Source organism: Galeopterus variegatus, unplaced genomic scaffold, assembly GCF_000696425.1.
Source record: "Galeopterus variegatus unplaced genomic scaffold, G_variegatus-3.0.2 Scaffold512, whole genome shotgun sequence".
Classification (NCBI taxonomy): Eukaryota; Metazoa; Chordata; class Mammalia; order Dermoptera; family Cynocephalidae; genus Galeopterus; species Galeopterus variegatus.
Genome location: NW_007726623.1, coordinates 199,740 through 221,345, shown reverse-complemented (window position 1 = coordinate 221,345; position 21,606 = coordinate 199,740). Strand labels below are relative to the sequence as shown.

General features: G+C 39.5%; 1 protein-coding gene across 1 annotated transcript in view; it reads left to right on the top strand.

Annotated features, from left to right (window-relative positions):
* Positions 1 to 21,606, top strand: part of PPP6R3 (protein phosphatase 6, regulatory subunit 3) — a 137,226-nt gene that overhangs the window by 105,314 nt on the left and 10,306 nt on the right. The window contains exons 15-22 of the mRNA XM_008569576.1: positions 242 to 328; positions 5,402 to 5,499; positions 7,294 to 7,348; positions 8,180 to 8,310; positions 13,436 to 13,557; positions 17,473 to 17,626; positions 19,178 to 19,284; positions 20,350 to 20,500. Coding sequence (XP_008567798.1) covers positions 242 to 328; positions 5,402 to 5,499; positions 7,294 to 7,348; positions 8,180 to 8,310; positions 13,436 to 13,557; positions 17,473 to 17,626; positions 19,178 to 19,284; positions 20,350 to 20,500 — 905 coding nt within the window. The remainder of the gene's footprint in view (positions 1 to 241; positions 329 to 5,401; positions 5,500 to 7,293; positions 7,349 to 8,179; positions 8,311 to 13,435; positions 13,558 to 17,472; positions 17,627 to 19,177; positions 19,285 to 20,349; positions 20,501 to 21,606) is intronic.

The window sequence follows — 21,606 nt, the reverse complement described above, 5'->3', positions numbered from 1 at the left end:
TTTCTGGTAATGTTAGTACTGAGGAGTGAAATAACCAGAAGGGGGCAGCAGAAGGACAGGTAGCCAGACCTGAGCGAAGTGTATACCCTTGAAGTACTGGGTGGGTTTGACAACCTGTTTCTTTTGTTTTTTCTGTTACACGTTGAGAGAAAAACTAAATGTGATTTTTCCATAAAAATGCTGATACAAATGTCCAAAACTTTTCTTTGTTAAATAGTTTTTTACATTTTTATGCATATAGGTTACAACCTGCCATATTCATTCATCCAGTGATGATGAAATTGACTTTAAAGAAACGGGTTTCTCACAGGATTCTTCTTTGCAGCAAGTGAGTCATACCTAAAGCTTTGCTTTTTGTTTTTATTTTAAATGCTTAGTTTAGTTGCCATTTATGCATCAGCTTCACAGATTATGTATTAGAATGTGATTTGGGATAACTTATTAGTTAGGCAAAGGCATTTAGAATAGGAAGGGTTGGGTCTGTGACGGGTAGGTTTATATTGGTTAAATATCCAGGGAATGTTCCATACCTGATAACAGTGATGTGTCAAGTAGATTTTCAGATTTGAATGAACTGAACGTGAATAGTTAGTAAGTGTTCTTACACATGCTCATTATGCAGATCTTTACAGTAGTTGAGTTGTTGCCTAAAGATTCAGGTATTAGAGATCTGTGGGTAAGAATAACAGAAACAAGACTTTTTAAAAATGTTAAGTAAAAGTAAACTTTCATTGATATCCCTGAACCAAATGGCTTATTAAAATGATCCTTCCCCCTCTTAATGGTATGTTTCCATATCTGTAAGTTTTATTATAGTGATATTAAATTAAGTTTTAGATGAATTAATTCATTGCCATCCCTACCCTCCTGCCCCCAAATTCATCTCCATTTATCAGCTGCTTATAATCTTTATGGCGGAAAAAACAGGGTATAAATAATAAATTACTGATTTATCATCCATTAGTGGTTCTTAGAGAAGTGACAAAAGATTTCACTTCTCGGGCCAACCCGGTGGCGCACTGGAGAGTGCGCCGCTTGGGAGCGCGGTGGCGCTCCCGCCAAGGGTTCGGATCCCATGTGGAGACCGGTTTCTGCTCACTGGCTGAGCACGGTGCGGGCGCACCGAGGGTTGTGATCCCGTTACCGGTCAGTAAAAAAGACAAAAAGGAAAAAAAAAAAAGATTTCACTTCTCTATTGGGTATCAAATTTGGGAGCTAAAAATAGAAGTCCTTTTGCAAGTTATCAGCTATTCATATGGAGATGTTGTCCTTAGCCAGGACCAGAAGGTCTTGGCATGTAAATTGTTTTGGTGTGGCAATAGGATTAACAGAGACACCTTCCTACCTGACGCTGAGTGTTGGTTGGCTCTTTTTTTCCTCAGTCTCTAAGTCTCATTACTGGGGCCAGTATGAAGTTTCTGATGCTTATGCTGACCCTGTCTTTTGGCTTCTAAGTCCATGACTGTCATATTCCAGTATTGGTTGAGCAGAGCAATTGTTTGGTTTTGATATGAAGAAAAATTAGCATTCACCTTTTCCAGATAGATCTGAAGTAGCATTTCAGCACTTGGCTGGCTTTTCAGTTGGTGCTTGGTACTGCTGCCCTTTGGAAGCCAATCTCTTGAGGTTAGGGTCAGGGAGCAGCAAGCCCACAGGGGGTGCTGTTGATCAGTTCCTTCTTGAAGAGTGCAGCTTGCCCTCACTGCCACCCTCCTCCCTGGGCTTGCTGTTAGGCAGCACTGGCACCCATGTGGCCCACCACAAGCCCTAATGCCTACAAGTAACCCTTTCTTGTCCCAGAGCTCTCTGGTATTGCCCCAGGAAGCAGTTTGATAACAGCCTCTCTCTCCACTAAAGCACCAGGAGAGTACTGAAATAGTTCACTCAACCAGGCATGAACCCGAATGCTACACATTTGCTCCATGCCTAGAATGAAGCCTAATGGTATCAAATGTAAATTATCAAGATGACTTTGTACCTTTTGAAATTCAGCTTTAAGAAAAAGAATGCTCTAAATACCTATTTGTAAATATGCTAGTAAATTTGGAACTTCATGCTACTGATTTAATCTAGAATTTGTTAAATTTAGGCATTTAGAGAGTGGATCCCCTTATTTCTCAAGATATCTGGTTCCAGGGTCATACCTGTTCTGGGTGGAGGTTTCCCTACATTATTTTTTTTTGGTTTGACTGACTGCTGATGTGCATATTAAGCAATCCTAGCCACAAAACCGACTTACTAACACAGATCTCACCTAGCTCCTCATCTTGTGAATTTTATCCACTTTCATGTAAATCTATAAAAGTAGGAAGAATAATTATTCTTTTCTGATTGACAACCTTCCACTAAGCTTTTCTTTGCATGTTTAAACTAGAAACCAGCCATGGATAATTCTGAAAATAAGAAATATGCTACAGAGCATTTTTGTTTTTTTTTAATTTTGAGAAGACAAGTCTAGGTTAATTTTTAAAAGTTTTATCATAGTACCCATTAGAATTATTAGTTTATAGATGTCAACTTCAAGCTCTTATTCACCTTTGAAGTTGGGCCTCATATTGATAAGGCCCCTGAGTGTAGAGAGCTTAGGGCAGGGCATTTAAAAAGGTAACCTAACCATGTCACCAGTGGGGCTGTATTTGCTATGTGGAGTGCCCTACAACGTTTATGGCCTTGCCTATTTTGTTCTGCCTCCAGCCCTTTTTGGTCTCCTAACGCCTACTGTTTGACTACTCATCCTACTAAGCCTGCCAGAGGTGTAGAGGGTAAGGAGCTCTTGCCCATGCAGTGTTGGAGTGTTAAGGCTGACTGTGACAAATGGGCTCTAAAGGACTGATCTGATCACCTTCCACTACCCACATCGCATATAGGTGTGCTGATAGGCAGTCAGGACAGATTGAGTTGATTAGTTGTTTCTGTTGCCTGGGTGGCATAACTTTTAAGAGATTTGCCTGATAAAGTGGTTGGTACACCTCTTAGTGACTTGAATAGTCTCCGACTTTGGCCAGGATGGACAGTACTGGGAAGTGTGCTTTGTTAATAATTACACAGCTATGTGGTGTTTTCTGAATTTGGATTTCTCAGGGTTCAAAGCACCTCTTATTTACCTTTAAATGGAATACAGTAACTGTCTTCATTTATGTGAGTTTGTAAGCTTTGACAGCTTTATTACTAAAAATCATACTTGAAATGTGAAGTTCTTTGCTAGTTTATATCTTCTTAGAAGCTATAATAAACTTAGTACTAATGAGGATAGGACTACAGTTTATCATTTTTCTTTTTTCTCTGCATTATTTCATGGAAGTTACTAGTGTCTATCAGTTGCTTTCTCTACATGGATACATGGATAGCATGAATCCAAATGTGTGTACATATGTATGTCTGTATATGTATATCTTCATGTATATATATATGTGTATACATTTATAGTATATTTAGTATTTGCATTCTGTTTTAAAGCATTTAAAGTATAAAAACACTGTTGGCACCATTTCTTCCCCTTTATACCCAGAAGAATCATAATATGATCACTGTAGGTATAAAAAATTTGAAGGGAAAAAAAAGAATCAAGTGGAACAATTGGGATGCACCTTCTTCTCCCTTGCATGACCAAATTTCCATTCTGTAGGTAAACTCAGAGCCTGCCCTATGCTGCTTGCTTAGCAGCTTGACTTCATGGTTCTTTACCATATCTTTAAAGTACCAAGTATCCGTTTTGCTTCATAAAAGATGAAGTGGAGTTGTCTCTTTCTTTTTGACTTTATGAATATGAGTGCTGCCTGTCGTATTTTCCATTCATATGTCGAAAACAGCCCAGCATCCTAGAACTTGTCCCTACCCTTCTACTTTCAACCCGGTGCCCACAACTCAGCCTTAGTTTACACTCTATGCCTTACCAAATGTGGTCCTACAAAGCTGCCTCTGCAGATAAAGTGTGAATGACTGTCCCTTAGCCTGCTGCATGCTGGCCCTGTGACCCCATGCACTTATATAATATCTCTGTGGGCAAAAAACTGTCCAACATGGAAGTGTGACTGAGCAGAGGGGGCGGTGGTGTGCCATTGTCTTGCACAAGTGAAAAGGGAGGTTTTGGGTTCTCTGTATCTAGCCACACTAGATTTGGCTTTTTTCAGATCTGAGCAAAAGATACCTTCCAAAGACAAATATAAGGTTTATTTTTTAATTATCTGCAATTTGGATTATCCATGCCATAATTCCCTGTCACCAGAATGAGTAGTCAGGCATTAACGGTAGATGCGTTTCTGCAGCTTACGTCTGCAGGGTGGGATCTGGGGGCTCTGCTCAGATGTGGAACCGTGGAGAAGTTGGCTTATCTCAGTCATAGCTGCCTCCTTCCCAGCAAGTGGCCTCGGAGGAGACACCTTCTGTTCAGCCAGCAGCTGCTGTGCCTGCCCCTCATGGAGCTCTCCACTGTGAAAAATAGCAGTCTCATCTGTACAGAGCTCTGTCCAGCATGTAGCACACACATTGTTATTGTCTCCGTTTTATTGCTTGGGTTAAAATGGGGAGGTGGCATTTGCTTGTCTTCATGTGTTCTTTACTTCTAATTAATACGTGAGGACATACTCGCAGGTTTCACTTGCTTCCTTGGGCCTGCTGGTTTTAAATTAGAATATCAACATTTTCGTGGAGTCCATAATAATATTCCCCCGTTTTCAACTAAGAAAACCCAAGTGAGCAAGGTGCTCCCTATATGATGTAAAGACACAGAACTGGTTCCTCCATGAGTCTTGTAGTGTTACAGGCTTTTCAGAGTGATTTCAGATGAATGTTACACATTTCTGCCTTCTCCTTAAGGTAGGTAGGGTATAAGTTACTTTTGTTTTACACTCTTCCCAGCCTCTAAGACTTAAGTCTTTTATTAAGAAAATGAAACGTTTCTAAGAGTCTTGTTTGTGGGATCATGATTGTGTTCATCATTCATTTTTCCTCTGGTGCTGTTTTGCTGTAGTGGATTGGGGGTGGGGGAGATGGCAAGGAGGGAAGGTGGGTGGATTTGTTGGATCTTAGGATGAAGTTGGTTGTGTCCAGAGGTGACTAATACACTGTATAATTTCAGACTGTTAGATGTCACTTGATCACTTCAGAGTAATCTTAACCCAAACCTCTCTCTAAAGGTAATTCGTAATGGAGGACAGAGTGGTCACTTAACATTTCTTACAGTGACACGTGCACATTAGAATGATTTGTGAACCAAATTTTAAATGTTTCCTTTTTTGACAAATTATGTCTGAAATTATTCAACTTTTGTTTTTAGAAAAACACACCAACTTTTAAAGCCCTATGGCTATATAAATATGATTTCTGGAACACAAATGGGCAAATAGTATGTAGAATGTCATTAGAATCATTATATCACTGTCACTGGTCCTGGGGTTGCCAGGCCTTTTCTGATTATCAGATGCAACAAATGACGTCCAATTTTATTGACCAGTTTGGCTTCAACGATGAGAAGTTTGCAGATCAAGATGACATTGGCAAGTGAGTATATTTTCCTGTTTCCCTAATTGCCTCGTACACCCCTGCCCTTTGTGAGACATTTTTGTGATTTGTGATTCTTCCGGATTCTTTAGCATTCGTGAATTGGGAGGAGCCTGCCATCCATACTGGTCTTTTATTCCAGCATATCCAGCCCTAAGGCTGGATAATTAGAATAATTAGGTCAATTAGGACTTAAAATATCACCCCAAGGAAAGTAGCATTCACTTTTAGGCGTCACCTCTTTCACAGAGGTTTATATTTATTAGATTATACTTATTTTAGGAACTCAAGTTATCATTCTGCTCTTCTAGGTATTAATAGCGTTATCTAAAGTAATTACTTTCTATGTTGTTAGTTAACTGGTTTGAGGCATGTTCACTTACAGAACATGCAGTGCGGTATTATCTTACAGTAGATGACCACGTTGGTAGGAATAACTCTGCCCTGCATGTATTCTTTTCTCTAGGTGACTCGTCATAAGGTAGATTTGGGGTTTTTTTTTGCAAGAGCCAGATAGTCAAACCACTCATTCTGTAGTCAGAGTAAGAGAAACACAGAAATGGAAATTATTGCTACTATACAGAATTAATAAATAGAAAATGTATAGGTGATTCACAGAAATGAAAACAAATGGTCTAGCATCTGACCTTGGGAAAAGAGAGGTAATTTACAAACAAAATTCTTTTGAGATATTTTTGAGGTATTGTAGCTCATTGAGAGCAGAATTTAAGAAAAAAATTAAGACAGCTGGCATTTGAATGTTAGATGATAATCCTCACAGGAGACTTTCTGATTATGCCCATCAACACTCAGTATCTGGTGCCTTAGAAACAGAAAATTCTCAATAATTTGTTGAATATCAGCCAGTAGAGGCTGTTTGTCACAAATGGCATTTTATAGTATGTGAGAAACTAAAATATTTTTACAGCACACTCTAATTGTGCTGGAAACATGCCATATTTGGCACAGTGGAATAGAGGCTCCATTGTAAATGGAGCAGGAGTTGAAGGCTGTCAGCTGCCTTGAGAATTGGCTCATTTAGATCCAGAAAGAAAAAGAACATGTCACAAGGTGTTTGTGTCTATACCCCCGGATCATTCTATCTGATTATACCTACCACCTCATGGTAGGACCCATAGGTTCCCGCTTGGCATCTCAGCCTTTATCTGTCTGGACTCTTCCTAAATGTTACTAGTTAGGAATCCATTATCTCTTTAAAATTTGTATTGGGTGCTTGGAATAATGATTCATTAGAACAAATCTTTTAAGAATTGTAAGATAGCCCCACCTACTCAACAATTATGTTTAATAGGCTATGAATTCTTTTACTCTCTACTTTCTTCCTGTATTATGCCTTGTTATAGCATAAGATTTCAGGGTGTCTATGTATTTTGTGTATGGATTTGGCTATATCTGGAGACAGCTCAATGTCTGATGGCTTTTGTATACTTTTTCATGTTTTGATTTGGTTCTTCTTTGCAAATATCCTTTTTCTTGGTTATATAAATATGGTCTATGGAACCATGGTTCTTACCATGGATGTTAAGAATCTTTTATAGGAAGGCTTCGCTGGTGTCTCAAAGGCTTATGTCTCAAAAGGCTTCCATCCCAACCCTCTCATTCTGTATAAATTTCTTAATACCAAGGGAGGAAGCATCATTTAATATAAGATGGTTGTTTTTGTTTGCTTTTTACTTATGGAGATTTTAATGATAGTATAAATATTTTGAATTTAGAAAATTTCATGTGTACTGTTTCTGCAAATCTGTAGATAATTTTGTATTTTGTTTACAGTGTTTCTTTTGATCGGGTATCAGACATCAACTTTACTCTCAATACAAATGAAAGTGTAAGTATAAATATTTCCTTTTGTGAGCAACAAGGCATTTGAGAGGTGGAAAAGTGGGAGTTGGGTTCTCTTGGAGCCCACATATGGATGCCATGTGCACTGGGACACCCTGTATTGTAGGAGCCCTTGTCCTAGATTGGGTTTACACCATTCACCCACTCACTTTCCTACCTGGCCAATGTGGGCATGTGACAGAGCCATCAAAACCAAGGGTCACTTGTGATTTCAGTATTGACATTTGGTTCCAAAGTTCAGAATGCTGCAGTTTGACTCTAGCCTGCTGCTTTTTACTTCTCCTTTGTGTTTCCTGGGGAGAAACATGGGCTAGATCAGGGCAAGAAGTTCTCCAGAAACACCAAGACAGTCAGCATCATTTGGATGGATACAGTCTTGATTTTATGTTGATTAGCATGAGAGAACAGTGGTTAATTTGCTGGTATGACTGATTTGGGCCATTGAAGCTCATCACTGTTTAGCTAGACTGTAAAAGCAGATGGAATACAGGTTGCTTTCCCTTGTTAGGACAAATCTGAGATTGCATCTCCGGGGCAGAGGAGGTTCTTGGGATTAAGATGGTGCTTTGACTAGATGAAAGTGAGTTGATGAGAAGATGTGGTCTAGGCTTCTTGCGTGCTAGTTTTGAACCCCTTCTTTTCAGGAGAACTTCTTGTGACTTACACAGAAGCTAACGTTAGATATTTACATTTTATTTTGGTGTGTGGGATAGTCACCATTTTTTAAAGCAAGTAGAAAAATGCAATTTACATTGGTAACTTTTGGGAGAAAACTTGATTTAAAATTTTTTTCTTTTTCTCTCTTGTTTTTATTTAGGGAAATATTGCCTTGTTTGAGGCATGTTGTAAGGAAAGAATACAGCAGTTTGATGATGGTGGCTCTGATGAGGAAGATATCTGGGAGGAAAAGCACATTGCATTTACACCAGAATCCCAAAGACGATCCAGGTAAAAAAAAGATAGTTTATTATAGTCATAATTATATCCAACCCATACGTTGTATCAGACCAAACATATAATTATGAGACCAGTGCTTTTCTCATGATCAGAAATGTCTATGTTAATTGACGTGAGTTGGCACCAGTACTCCTGTCTACAAAGTAATAGTCAAAATGATCTGTTGAAAATGCTGGAAGTGTTTGGACATAGTCATGAAATGTTGTGACTCAGCATCTTCTGAACAGGAAATGATGCTGACAAGTGTAGTCTCATAGTGCCTTTGACTAAATTAATGTTTCCTCATAGTAATCACAACAACAGCTGAGTTATGTCTGTTCCTTATAAAAGACCAAAAGTTTTGGGCCAGCCCCATGGCTCACTTGGGAGAGTGCGGCGTTGGTAGCGCTGAGGCCACGGGTTCGGATCCTAATAGGGATGGCTGGTGCACTTGCTGGCTGAGTGTGGTGCAGAACACACCGTGCCGAGGGTTGCGATCCCCTCACCGGTCAGAAAAATAAAATAAAAATTAAAAAAAAAAAAAAAGACTAAAAGTTTCCCAAAGTAGGGGGAAATTGTTTCTAAAACTCAGTCTATCTTGGGAAGACAGGGTTATGTCACTTGATAACCATCTGGGTCAACCCAGTCTTTTTTTTTAAATCACTTTTATTGTAGGAACCTAAATAAATTATGCTTCTGTACACAGAGTTCCTTTTTTGTGAGTATTCATTATCACAGTCTTCATAGTTAAGAGAGAGGGATATTTGAATAGCAACTGAACTTTTATTTTTATTTTATTTATTTTTGATAAGTAATGTTTTCACATGGCAAAAAATTCAAACGGAACAAAAAGGGTATACAGTGAAAAGTAAAACTCCCTCCTACCCCAGCTCCCAGCCGGCTAGTTCCTCTTGCTGGATAGAGTTTGTTAGCATTGCCTGTGCCTGCCTGTACCAGTAGTTATGTTGTATGTCTGAGGAGTGCTTGTTGTGCTGGTCCAGAAGATGCAACAGTGGCTTAATCAAATAAAGGTCTATTTGTCTCATAGTCGAGACTCTAGACGAGGTTGTTAGACCTGCCTTCTCTTACTTGTTCACACTCTGTCATCCTCTGTGTGTTGATTTATCACCTACGGTCACAAGATACTTGCTGAAGCTCCAATGCCAGGCAGCCAAAGACAAACACCTTCATGGTGATTTTTTTTTTTCTTTCTTTAAAGATTAAAGCCCCAATCAAACTTGTTTGTCACCATTTACTATGAGATTTTGGTCCTTGCGTTGAGTGGATTCACAAAATGGCCATTGCCTACTGCCATTTACCCTCTGGAGGCGGACTGACCTTACACATTTTTATAGTAGTGCAGTACATCTTCACAGAGCATCATGTGAAGAGAGCAGAGAATTACGTATGGCAGGGAGGACAGGTCCTGGGGGAGATGGCACTTGATGCCCAGAGGGGACATAGGGTGATGAGAGAAGACAGTTTATTATTTAACAACTCTACTGAGGTATAATTGACATATAATAAGCTGCATTTATTTAAATTCTACAATGTGGTCACTTTCAACATGTGTATACATCATGAAACCATCATCTCAATCAAGACCACAAAATTATTCATCACCCCCAAAAGTTTTTTCATGCCCTTTGTGATATCTTTTTCCCTTCTTTCCCCCCATATCTGTTTTCTGTTTTCTACAGTTTTGTATAAATGAAATCATACATTATATACCCTTTTTTTGTCTAGCTTCTTTCAGCATAATTATTTTGAGAGCCATCCATGTTTTGTAATATATCCAATAGTTCATTCCTTTTTACTGCCCAGGAGTGTGCATTAAATAGGTATGCTGCAATTTGTTTATCCATTTTCCTTTTGGTGTTCATTGGGATTGTTTCCAGTTTTTGGCTGTAATATCTGAAGATAGATTGATAAGTTAAAGATGTATACTACAGACCCTAAAACAGTCACTGAGGTAACAAAACAGAGTTATTGTTAATTAGCCAACAAAGAAAATCAAATCAAATCATAAGGAGACCCTAAAGAAGGCAGAAAAAGAGAACAAAGGGCAGCTGGGGCAAACAAAACTAATAGCAAGACGATAGAATTAATCCTGAGTAAGCATATTAAATAAATGATCCAGACACCCTAATTAAAAGGCAGAGATTTTCAGACTGCATTAAAAACAAGGCCTAACTACATGCTGTCTATAAAAAACAATTTAAACAAGAAGACACAGGTTAAAAGGAAGAAGATACACCATGTCAATACTAATGAAAAGCTAGAAGGTCTATATTAATCTCTAAGTAGATTTCAAAGGAAAAGGATAAAAGTCATGTGATGATAAAGGGGTCAGTTTATTAAGAGGACATGACAATTCTAAATGTCTACATATCTAATAACAGAGCTTCAAAATACATGGAGCAAAAACTGATAGAACTGCAAAGAGAATTAGACAAATGCATAATTATAGTCAGATATCTCAACAGCCCCACTCCCTGTAATTGATGAAACAATAGGCAGAAGTCAGTAAGGATGTAGAACACTTGAACACTATCAGCTACGTTGTCCTACTTGCACATTTATAACGCACTCACCCAGCAGTGACAGACTGCATTCTTTTCAAGGGCATGAAATATTTATCAAGATAGACCGTATTCAGGCCCTAAAGCAAGTCTCAATAAATTCCTACGGGCTCAAGTCATTTTCTGACCAAAATTGAATTAAATTAGAAATCAATAACAGAAAGATCTCTGAGAAATCCCCAAATGTTTTGGAAATTAAATAACACATGGGTCAAAGAAGTAATCGAGGGAAATATGAAAGTATTTTGAATTGAAGAAAAATGAAAATGTAGTATATCAGAATTTGGGGAATGCATTTGGGGAATTCTTAACCATACTTAAGAATTATATTTAGCACTCACTGGCTGTATTAGAAAAGAAGAAACATCTTAAATCAATGAGCTCAGCTACTACATTAAGAAACTAGAAAAGGAGAGCAAATTAAATCCAAATAAGCAGAAATAAATAAGAAAATCACAGTGGAAATCAGTGAAATTCAAAACAAAAACAATAGAGAAAATCAATGAATCCAAAAGTTGTTCTTTGAGAAGGTCAGTAAAATTGGTTAACTTGTAGCCAGAATAAGAAAAAAAGAAGATATAAATTACTAATATCAGGAGTGAGAAAGGTGACATCACTAGATTCTACAGGTATTAGAAGGATTAAAAAGATAATGGAACATTATGAACAACTCTATGTCAATAAATCTGATAACTTCGATGATCTTTGAAAGACACAAACTACCAAAACTTAGGCAAAAAAGGATAACCTGAATAGTCCTGTATCTGTTAAAGAAGTTGAATTTTTAGTTTAAAACTTCCCACCAAAAAGTAAAAACTCAAGATCCACACGGCTTCACTGAATTTTACCAAACATTTCAGGAAGAAATTATACAAGTTCTATACAAAAGCTTCCATAAATTTGAAAAGGAAGGAGTATTACCTATTTAATTCTATGAGGCCACATCTATTGTAGCCTAATACCAAAATCTGACATTACATTTCAAGAAAACTGCCTAATAGTTCTCATGAACATAGATGCAGAAACTCCTTTACAAGTTTAAGTAAATCAAATACAACAATAATGCATCATGACCAGGTGAGGCTTATTCCAGGAATATAGAATTGCTTTCACATTTGGAAATCAATTAAGGAGCATGTAACAAAATCCGACATCCATCCCTGATAAAAACTCAGCAAACTAGAATTTCTTCAACCTGATTAAAGCATGTACAAAAAAACATATAGTTAGCAGTATAATTAATGGTTTTTTAAAAAAATGAGTAATTTCTCCCTAAGATTTAGGAACAAGACAAGGGTGTCTGTTCATACCACTTCTTTTCAGTGTTGTACTAGAGGTTCCAGCTAGTACAATAAGTCAAGAAAAAAAAATAATAATAACAGGCATCTAGATTGTAAGGGAAGAAGTAAAACCATCACTATTCACAGACGACATGACCATTGACATAGAAAATTGGCTGGAATCTACAAGAAGACTACTAGAACAATTAAAATGAGGTTATCAAGGTTTCACAATACAAGATCAATATAATTGTTTTCTGCATAGTGCAGTAAACAGTTGGAATTGAAATTACTAGATATCCATCGTAGCATCAAAAATATGTAGGGATAAATCTAACAGAAGATATGCAAAACCTGCACACTGAAAATTGTAAAACACAGCTGAGAGAAATTAAAGGCAGCTTGATAAATGTTTATGAATTGGAAGACTCAATATTGTTAAGATTCCAGTTCTCCCAGGTTGATCTATCAGTTTAATATAGTCTCAAACAAAATCCTAAGAGGCTTTTTTGTAGCTATTAACAAGCTGATTCTTAAATTCATATAGACACTCAAAGGACCTAGAATAACCAAAGCTTTCATAAAGAACAATAAAACTGAAGGACTAATGCCACCTGATTTCAAGATATCGTAATTAAGACAGTGTGGCAAGAAGATAGAGAATAGGTTAGTGGGACAGGATAGAGGGCACATAAATAGGCCTACACGTGTATGGGCAACTGATTTTGATAGAAAAGTCTTAACAAGTTGAACCTCATGAAAATTTAAAACTTACTCTTCAAAAGACGCTTAGGAGAATGAAATGACAAACCATGCACTGGAAGACATTTGTAAATCATATATCTGATAAAGGACTTGTATGTAGAGTTAAATTTCTTTACTCAATAAAGAAAAGAGACAACCCAATGTTTTAAATGCACTAAAAACATGAAAAGATCCTTAAGAAAAGAAGATATACAGATGGCAAATAAGCATCTTCGGTCCTTAGGAAAATGCAAATTAACACCAAGATAACCACTACACACCTGTTAGAAGGCAGTATTAGAGATTGTGATCTCCACCTTGAAGCAAAGCCCAAGTGGTAGAGCAGCTGATGGCTTACATAAGGTTAGACACACACATAGCAAAGTCTTCCCCGATATCTTAACTGGATGGGATGTGGGCAGATATGATCCAGTTGAAACGCAGTATGAATTGTCTTTAAAGAATTTTCTGGATTTAGCTGGTGGCTGATAAGCAGCATTAACTATTTTGGTTCTTTTTCTTTTTTCTTAGCTCGGGGAGTACAGACAGTGAGGAAAGTACAGACTCTGAAGAAGAAGATGGAGCAAAACAAGACTTGTTTGAATCCAGTAGTGCCAACACAGAGGATAAAATGGAGGTAGATTTGAATGAACGTAAGTTACCTTAGTTGCTATGTTGGAATTAGGTATTTTGAAAAATAGGCAAAAGAATATTCTGCAGCATCTGAGATGACTTCTGAAGGAGTAAAATTGAAACACACATTCTTGTGTGATTCCCCCTTGGAGGTTTATGTTTCCCGGACTGACCTCTGAGAAGGAGAAATCATGCTTTTGATCATAGGGCATCTCATTACAGGATGAAAATCATTGTGTGCGTCTGGCTAAAGGACAGCACACTGTAGGTCAGTCCTGCAGCTTCAGAAGCCTTGTGCTGTAGCAGAAGGGAAAGACTACAGATTGTGGAAAGATGAGGAAATAATTGTATTTTGTAGAATCATGAATGTAATAAACCAGAGGAAACAGCTTCAGCAGTTTTAAATGGGTTCTTCATAGTTTACGTATGAAACTTATAGCCCTAAAACTTGCCCAACTAAGTGCTTGTTTGTGCCCTGCAACTTGCTGACAAAACTTGAATTAGCCTTTTAAAATATGTTAACTTCCAAAACTTTAGAAAAATGTTTACGTGAAAGAGTCATGTGGGTTGACACTGGGGCTTTCCCCAAGCCTGACCAGCTTCCTGTTCTCAGAAAGGCCTTTATGTACTTGGTCCTAGAGGCTGAAACCCAGCTGAAGGTGGAATTTAGTAACCTCAGAGCTGGATGGGACCTTAACAGTCAACAGCAAACTCCCACATGTTACAGATAAGAAAACTGGGAGCTAGAGAAAAGACATGTATCCTCTATCCCCTTCCTCCTTTTCCAGCTCTCCCTCTTCAGGAGGAAAAAGTGTAATTCAGTTGAAATCAACACGCCTTTATTAAGTTTCTACTGTGTGCCAGGTGCCAGTCACAGACTGCTTCCAAGGTCTCAGAATCCATTGAGAAATAGATTGAAGGGCCAGCCCATGGCTCACTTGGGAGAGTGCGGTGCTGATAACACCAAGGCCATGGGTTTGGATCCCTATATAGGGATGGCCGGTTAGCTCACTGGCTGAGCATGGTGCTGACAACACCAAGTCAAGGGTTAAGATCCCCTTAAGGTTCATCTTTTAAAAAAAGAGAGAGAGAAATAGATTGAAGTGCAAGCTCCTGAGAACAGAGTGCTGGAAGAGGGGAGCCCAGCCCTTGCCAGGCATCTGCCCAGGTGTTCCCAAAGGGTATGATACTTAAGGACAAGAGGGATTAGTTAAATTGAAAGAGAAATCAACTAGTAGGAAGGGATAGAGACCCATGAGCTGTTTCATATGACTGGAGGATGAGATGGCAGGAGATAAGGCCAGAGGCCAGATCAAGAATTATATTCTAAAGGTTGCAGGGGACCCCCGAGGATTTGGCTAAGAGTAACATTATGGAATCTATTTTGAGACTATCACTTGTGGCCACAGTGTGAGAGTTGGACTAGAAAATACATGCTGGAGACAGGAAAACTGTTAAGAGACTGTTAAACATAAGAAATAATGAGGGCTGAGAGGACGGGATCCAGGCAGCAGGGAGACAGGAGAAGGAGACAGGACAGATGTGCTCATCTTTTGGCTCAGAAATCTATGGTGTTTGGTTTTTTCTTTGTAAATGTACAGTTCAGTAGCATTAAGTATATTCACATGTTGTGTAACAGATCTCTAGAGCTTTTTCATCTTCCCGAACTGAAACTCTGTACCCACTGAACAACTGCCCATTCCCCACCGCCAGCTCCTGGCACCCACTGTTCTGCTTTCTGTTTTTATGAATTTGACTACTCTAGGAGCCACATATAAATGGAAACACACAGTATTTGTCTTTTTGGTTTGGCTTATTTCAGTTAGCATATTTTCTTCAAGGTTCATCCATGTTATAGCATGTACAGGATTTCCTTCTTTATTAAAGTTGAGTAATATTCTATAATCTGTGGTTCTTTGTGGGGGGTTGGATATGTAATGAGTGACTTGGAGGGAGACTGCAAACTTGGTATGACTTATTGCATGCCACTGTGACTCTAGAACTGGCTATGGGGACGGAGGTCAGGGGAGGACCCTGGGTGACAGTCACATTTACCCTCACCCCCTGGGCTCAGTACAACAGGCCGCCAGCCCTCCTGCTCTGCTCTGTGGAAAAGGCTTTTTTTGCATTGTCAGATCTCTGGAGGCACAGGGGTTGGGGGGGAGGGAGGACTCTTTTCTCCCAGGACTGCAGGATTGCCCCAGAGAGCCTCTGCCATCTGCACCAATCTCTATGGCTTCTCTTAGAGGTTTTGTGGACTGTTTGGAACAGTTTCTAATGTTATACTGACTCTGGGGAGCTCATCTGAGAAAGAATATCCCAGAGTGATTTTGTTATCACCGAGTGATAACATTTTTGTGAAACCTAATTTAGTTGTAAAGTGGAACTCTGATTCAGATGGAATGATTCCAGATCTTTGTATATGGAGGGTAAAAATATCGGTCAAGTTGACTTTCCTGAGGTTTCAAGTGAGATTTTCAAACATTCGGTATTATTCCTTCTTGGTGTCAGAGGAGCCCTGGCACGCTCACACAGATTGAAGGGTGAGAATCGTGGCACAAGCCCTAATTGAGTACCTACTATGTGCAGGCCCTCATTTAATCCTAAGTAAATAGTCCTTATCTGAATTGAACAGATGAGGAGGGAACTTGGGACAGTTAAATAACTTACCAAAGTCACAGTAAGGTATGTCTTTAAAATTGGAACATTTCTGTTCTATAAAGGTACTTCTCAGTCATTTGTGTCTAATATAAGCAAGCCCTCAAGTAGCTAGCATGTTCCTTATCATTCCTTCCTTACATCCTTGAGGTTCCTGACTGTGACAGAAAATATCCCTGATAGAGAGAAGTGGTTCCCACACTCCACTTGTCCTCAACAAGGACGTGAGGATTCAGTATACTGTGAAGGAGAGCATGATGTGCTATTAGAGCAAACAGAGACCTAATTTCTTCTGATGGGACACATCTCTGAACAGGTGACATTTAAACAAACCTTCAGGTTAGATCCAAAGTTGGCTGGCAGATGGTGTGGCAAAAAGGGCACCACAGATGGCAAGTGGCAGGACTTTAGGAAGCCTTCCTGTTGTTTGTGTTAACTACAGTGGACTGCAGGGAGGCCATGGGAGGTCTGAAGTACAGCTACATCTGGATTGTGAAGCATTAAGGTGGTTTCCAATTTATTGCAGTGGAATACCCAGCGCGCGTGCGTGCGTGCGTGCGTGTGTGTGTGTGTGTACATCTGGATTGTGAAGCATTAAGGTGGTTTCCAATTTATTGCAGTGGAATACCCAGCGCGCGCGTGCGTGCGTGCATGTGTGTGTGTGTATCAGCGCGCGTGCGTGCGTGCGTGCGTGTGTGTGTGTGTGTATTTTTTTTTAATAAAACTTTTTTGGGGAATAGTTTAGATTTAAAGAAAAGTTTCAAAGATAGTACAGTAAGTTCCCGTGTATCCTTCACCTAGCTTCCTCCAATACTGATATAACCATGGTACGTTTGTCAAAACTAAGAAATTAACATACCCTTTTATATGTAGCTTTGTATCCTTGGGTAATATTTCTATTGGAAAAAATTCTTAGAAATGGAATTGCTGGATCACAGGAAACATACAGTTTTATAAAACGGTGGGTGTTATCAAATTACCCTCCAGGTGATTGTGTAATATTTGTATCCTTGGGTAATATTTCTATTGGAAAAAATTCTTAGAAATGGAATTGCTGGATCACAGGAAACATACAGTTTTATAAAACGGTGGGTGTTATCAAATTACCCTCCAGGTGATTGTGCCTTTCAACTCCTACCAACAGTATATTAGAATACCCTTTCCCCAACAATGCCAGTCTTTTTTTTAATCATTGGTAATCTGTTTTTGAAAAGTATCTTGTGTTACATTAAACTACTGAAAATATTCTCTAAATGAAATTTCTTTCCTCTTTTTAGCACCCAACTGGTCAGCCAACTTTGACGTCCCAATGGAGACGACCCACGGTGCTCCATTAGACTCTGTGGGGTCAGACGTCTGGAGCACAGAGGAGCCAATGCCAACTAAAGAGACAGGCTGGGCTTCTTTTTCAGAGTTCACATCTTCCCTGAGGTGAGCAAGTGGGCAGCATCTCTAAATCTCTTAGTAGGAGACTGGGAATGGTAGGCGTTTGCTGTTAACATGTGTTCTTCACCTTAAGTTATTTCCAAGTTGAACGTAGTGTCTTAAACAAGATTTAAAATCAACATGGGAGAGATATTGACACAGTTGTGCATTACAAGAAAAACAGTCACCATCTTCCATTCCTCCAGGGTGAATTGGGGAAGGGAGTAGTTCTTCAACAAAGTAGCTTGGGTGGCTGTGGTTCCAGGGAGTTAGCAGGAAGCAGCAGAAGATGGCATCCCAGGGGGCTTTTCTGGCTCCACAGAACAAACAGGATTGAGAATAGGAGTAAAGTGAAACCACGAACTCCTGAGGCACCTCTGTGTGGGATAGTGCAGATAAATGCAAACTGTATCTTGAATTCAGTAGATGATGTGAACTTGTATTTCACTTGCAACTAGTCTAGTGCTATAAATTAAGGGCTGTGATGTGTAAGCTGTCAGTCTTGCTATTTGTATATTCTCAATGACAGAAACCTGTCATTTCATAATTTTCCTAAAGAGTATTGTCAGCATTTGAGTATTAGCCATGGATTTCATATCTCATTAGGCTTAGTTTGAAAGACTTTATCACTTTTCCTGTTCTAAAAAGTAATATTGTTAAACAATCACTGGTAATAGAGAAGATATGAAGACAAACTGTTGTTGAGCTAACAGTTCCCGTGTTAGACAAAACCAAAGAGGAAGCTAAAATCCATGGTGCTTTATAGTAATTGTAACAATAGAATTAAGCTGTTCTTCAGAAGTGCCAGGGAGATTTGTGAAAAATGTCTCTGAAATACTGTGAGTTACTTTATCAGCCGTGCTCTAGTACAGGACAATCAAGGTTCCACCTCTTGCTTTTTTCTGTCTTTTTATAACCGGGGGATAAGAGCCTTGGTCACTCAAGAGTGCTGTTGAAGTAGCTTGCTTCTCTTCACCTGCTGTGTGCAGGTGTCTGAGTTTGTTGAGGGGTATTGCAGCACGGGAGTGGGAGGTGGAAGAGGAAGTATAGTTATGTCCCCCCACCCCACCCTTCATCTCTGTTGTTTATTGGCTCTATGTTTTCACAATACCAGCAGCATCATTAAGAGGGCCAGTTCCTCCAGGCAGTTTGGCCAAACTGCTCAAGGTAAATAGGATTTTTGTAAAAATAGTCAACCCAGTAGATACAGTTGATATCATATGATGTGTATCACTGCTGTGCAAGCCCTGGGAACCTGGTGATTATGGTGAAGATGAGAGGTGGGGCATTTTGATACTGTCTGGAATCCTATAAGAATTCGCTGCCTTCCTGCTCTGCTGATTTAGCAGAACATTTCCCACCACACTCATCTACTGCTTTAGGCAGCTACCTACACTTAGATCCGTGTATCACGGAGTCTCTTATCCTATTACTCTTACACAGATGCTGATGTCTTCCAGCAGAAACAACTTATTTTCAAAGGTTTTTTGTGAATAATGGGGTGTAACTGAGGGCTATTCCCCACTGCTGACATCTGAATTTTCCCTTTTCTGAAAGTACAAAAGATTCTTTGAGGAGTAATTCTCCAGTGGAAATGGAAACCAGCACTGAGCCTATGGACCCCCTGACTCCCAGTGTTGCTTCACTGGTGGCACAGCCAGAAGGTGAGTGCAGAGAGTGCTGGGTGCATGGCTCACGGGTCTGTATGGCACGTTTGTAACATCAGACACCGTGCTCAGGCTCAGGGGCTAAAAGCAGCTGGGAAAATGAGATGGTGGGTCTGATGTCCACAGGGCAACTGATGAAAAGAAATTGTACCTGTTGTTCCAGAACCACAGCATGTTGATTCTAGAAGGAGTAAGGAATTTAAGTTATCAGTCTCATCAATGTGCAGATAAGGAAACTGAGGCCCAGAAAGGAGGAATGCCTTAGCCTACAGTACCCAGGCTGAATAAAACCAGAACTAGGTGTGTACATTCCACGCCTGTGCCCAGTTGTCCCTCAGAGTTTGCTTTGCTGAAGCACTGGGCATATCTGTGCCTGTTTTAGGCTATAGGGTAGTTTATTTTCTCCACACCTTTATGTGCAGATGAAATAGTCACGAGTGTCTATATAAACTTCCAGTGGGATGTAGTTGTCTTATTACTCAAAGTGTTCCCATATGTTCCTTGCATTGACCCTGAATTGTTTCATACTGATGAGTAGGGCTTTTGGGAGTTGGCTGGGGTTTGAATCCAGGAAGTTTGACTTCAGGGCACAAGCTCATAACCAGTGTACCATATGGCTTCCTATGATAGAACAAAGAAATGATCTACCAGGATACCATGAGAAAGTAACTTCAAAAAAGAATAGGACCCAAGTGGGGAAAACAAATGGGTGGAAGCTAAGATGTGTAACTGCCCACTCTGCCTGTGCTGTGGATTGGAACAGTTAAGAGCAGTCGTGTCTGCTGGGAGGAAACTGGGTACTATGTAGGTAGACACCAAGCTGGGAAAGCTGTGGGGGACTCACTAGTCTTCAAATGAGGAATCCATGAAATGTCTCTCTAGTGGGTATTTTTAAGAAGCCTGTGCCCATCAAGAACTGGCTCAGGCAGAGTAGGCAAACCCTCACACTGTTGTCATCGTCTTCAAGCAGTGATGTGACTTGGGTCAATGGGTATACACAGAAGAGGAGCGACAGTTCCTGTTTGGGTTTGGTATGTCTGATCAGCTGTGTGCTCTTTTCAGCACCAAGCAGTGTGGCCATGGAAGCCAGCTCTGATGGAGAGGAGGATGCAGAAAGTCCAGACAAGGTAACTGAGACAGTGATGAACGGCAGCATGAAGGAAACGCTCAGCCTCACTGTAGATGCCAAGACAGAGACCGCGGTCTTCAAAAGGTAACCAGGGGCTAGAGTCTACTGGAAGTTTCAGGTCTAGGGGAGGATGGTGGTGGTGGAGAAACTGCAAACATTGACGTCTTTCTAACATCTCTATTAAACTCAATAAATTTTAATGAAGAGATGGAGAGTTTAAGCCACTAAGTTCCTTTTTCCTACCGTGTGTGTGTGTGTGTGTGTGTGTGTGTGTGTGTGTGTGTGTGTGTTCAGAAGACTGTGTTTTAAGTCTAACAAATTGACAGGATTATGAGAATTGACAAATCTTCAGTCATTTTAAAAATTCACTTTTGTAGAGGCTACAGAGCACAACCCATCAAAACCAAAGATTCAGTATCATACAGATTATTGACTCCAGACATAATTCAGTCATTAGAATTCCGTAGCAAAGTGATAGTTTAAAAAAGTACAAAACTATATTTGGAAATTAGCAACCTTACTTCTAAACTCGGGTCAAAAAAGGAATCATAATGGAAATGAAAAACTTAAAACAGTGAGTAACAAAAAAAACTTTAATCAAAATTTATGGCCTGCAGTTAAAACAGTGCTTAGAACTTTACTCCCCTCTTATACAGACCCTTTCAGATACCACAAGAAGGAACCTTCCCAACTCATTGTGAGGCCACTACAAATCAAAGAAAAGCATGGAAGAGAAAAATTGTTTATAAGTTAATTTCATATGTGGGCGTACATAATCAAAACTTTTAAGTTAAAAGCTGGCAAAACAAATCCAATAATGTATTTTAAGTCATGACCAAGGATATATCACATTAATGTGTAACATGGTAAAAATTATTGAAGGTAATTCACAGACAGATAAAAGAAAAGCATTTGATAAAAATTAAAGCTGTTTCTGATTTTTTAGCAGCCTGAGAATAGAAAGTAGCTACGTGAAACTGATGAGTGTCTTCAGAAAATCTACAGACTTGGGCCGGCCCGTGGCTCACTCGGGAGAGTGCGGTGCTGATAACACCAAGGCCCCGGGTTCGGATCCCATGTAGGGATGGCCGGTTCGCTCCACTGGCTGAGCGTGGTGCTGACAACACCAAGTCAAGGGTTAAGATCCCCTTGCCGGTCATCTTTAAAAAAAAAAAAAAAAAAAAAAAAAA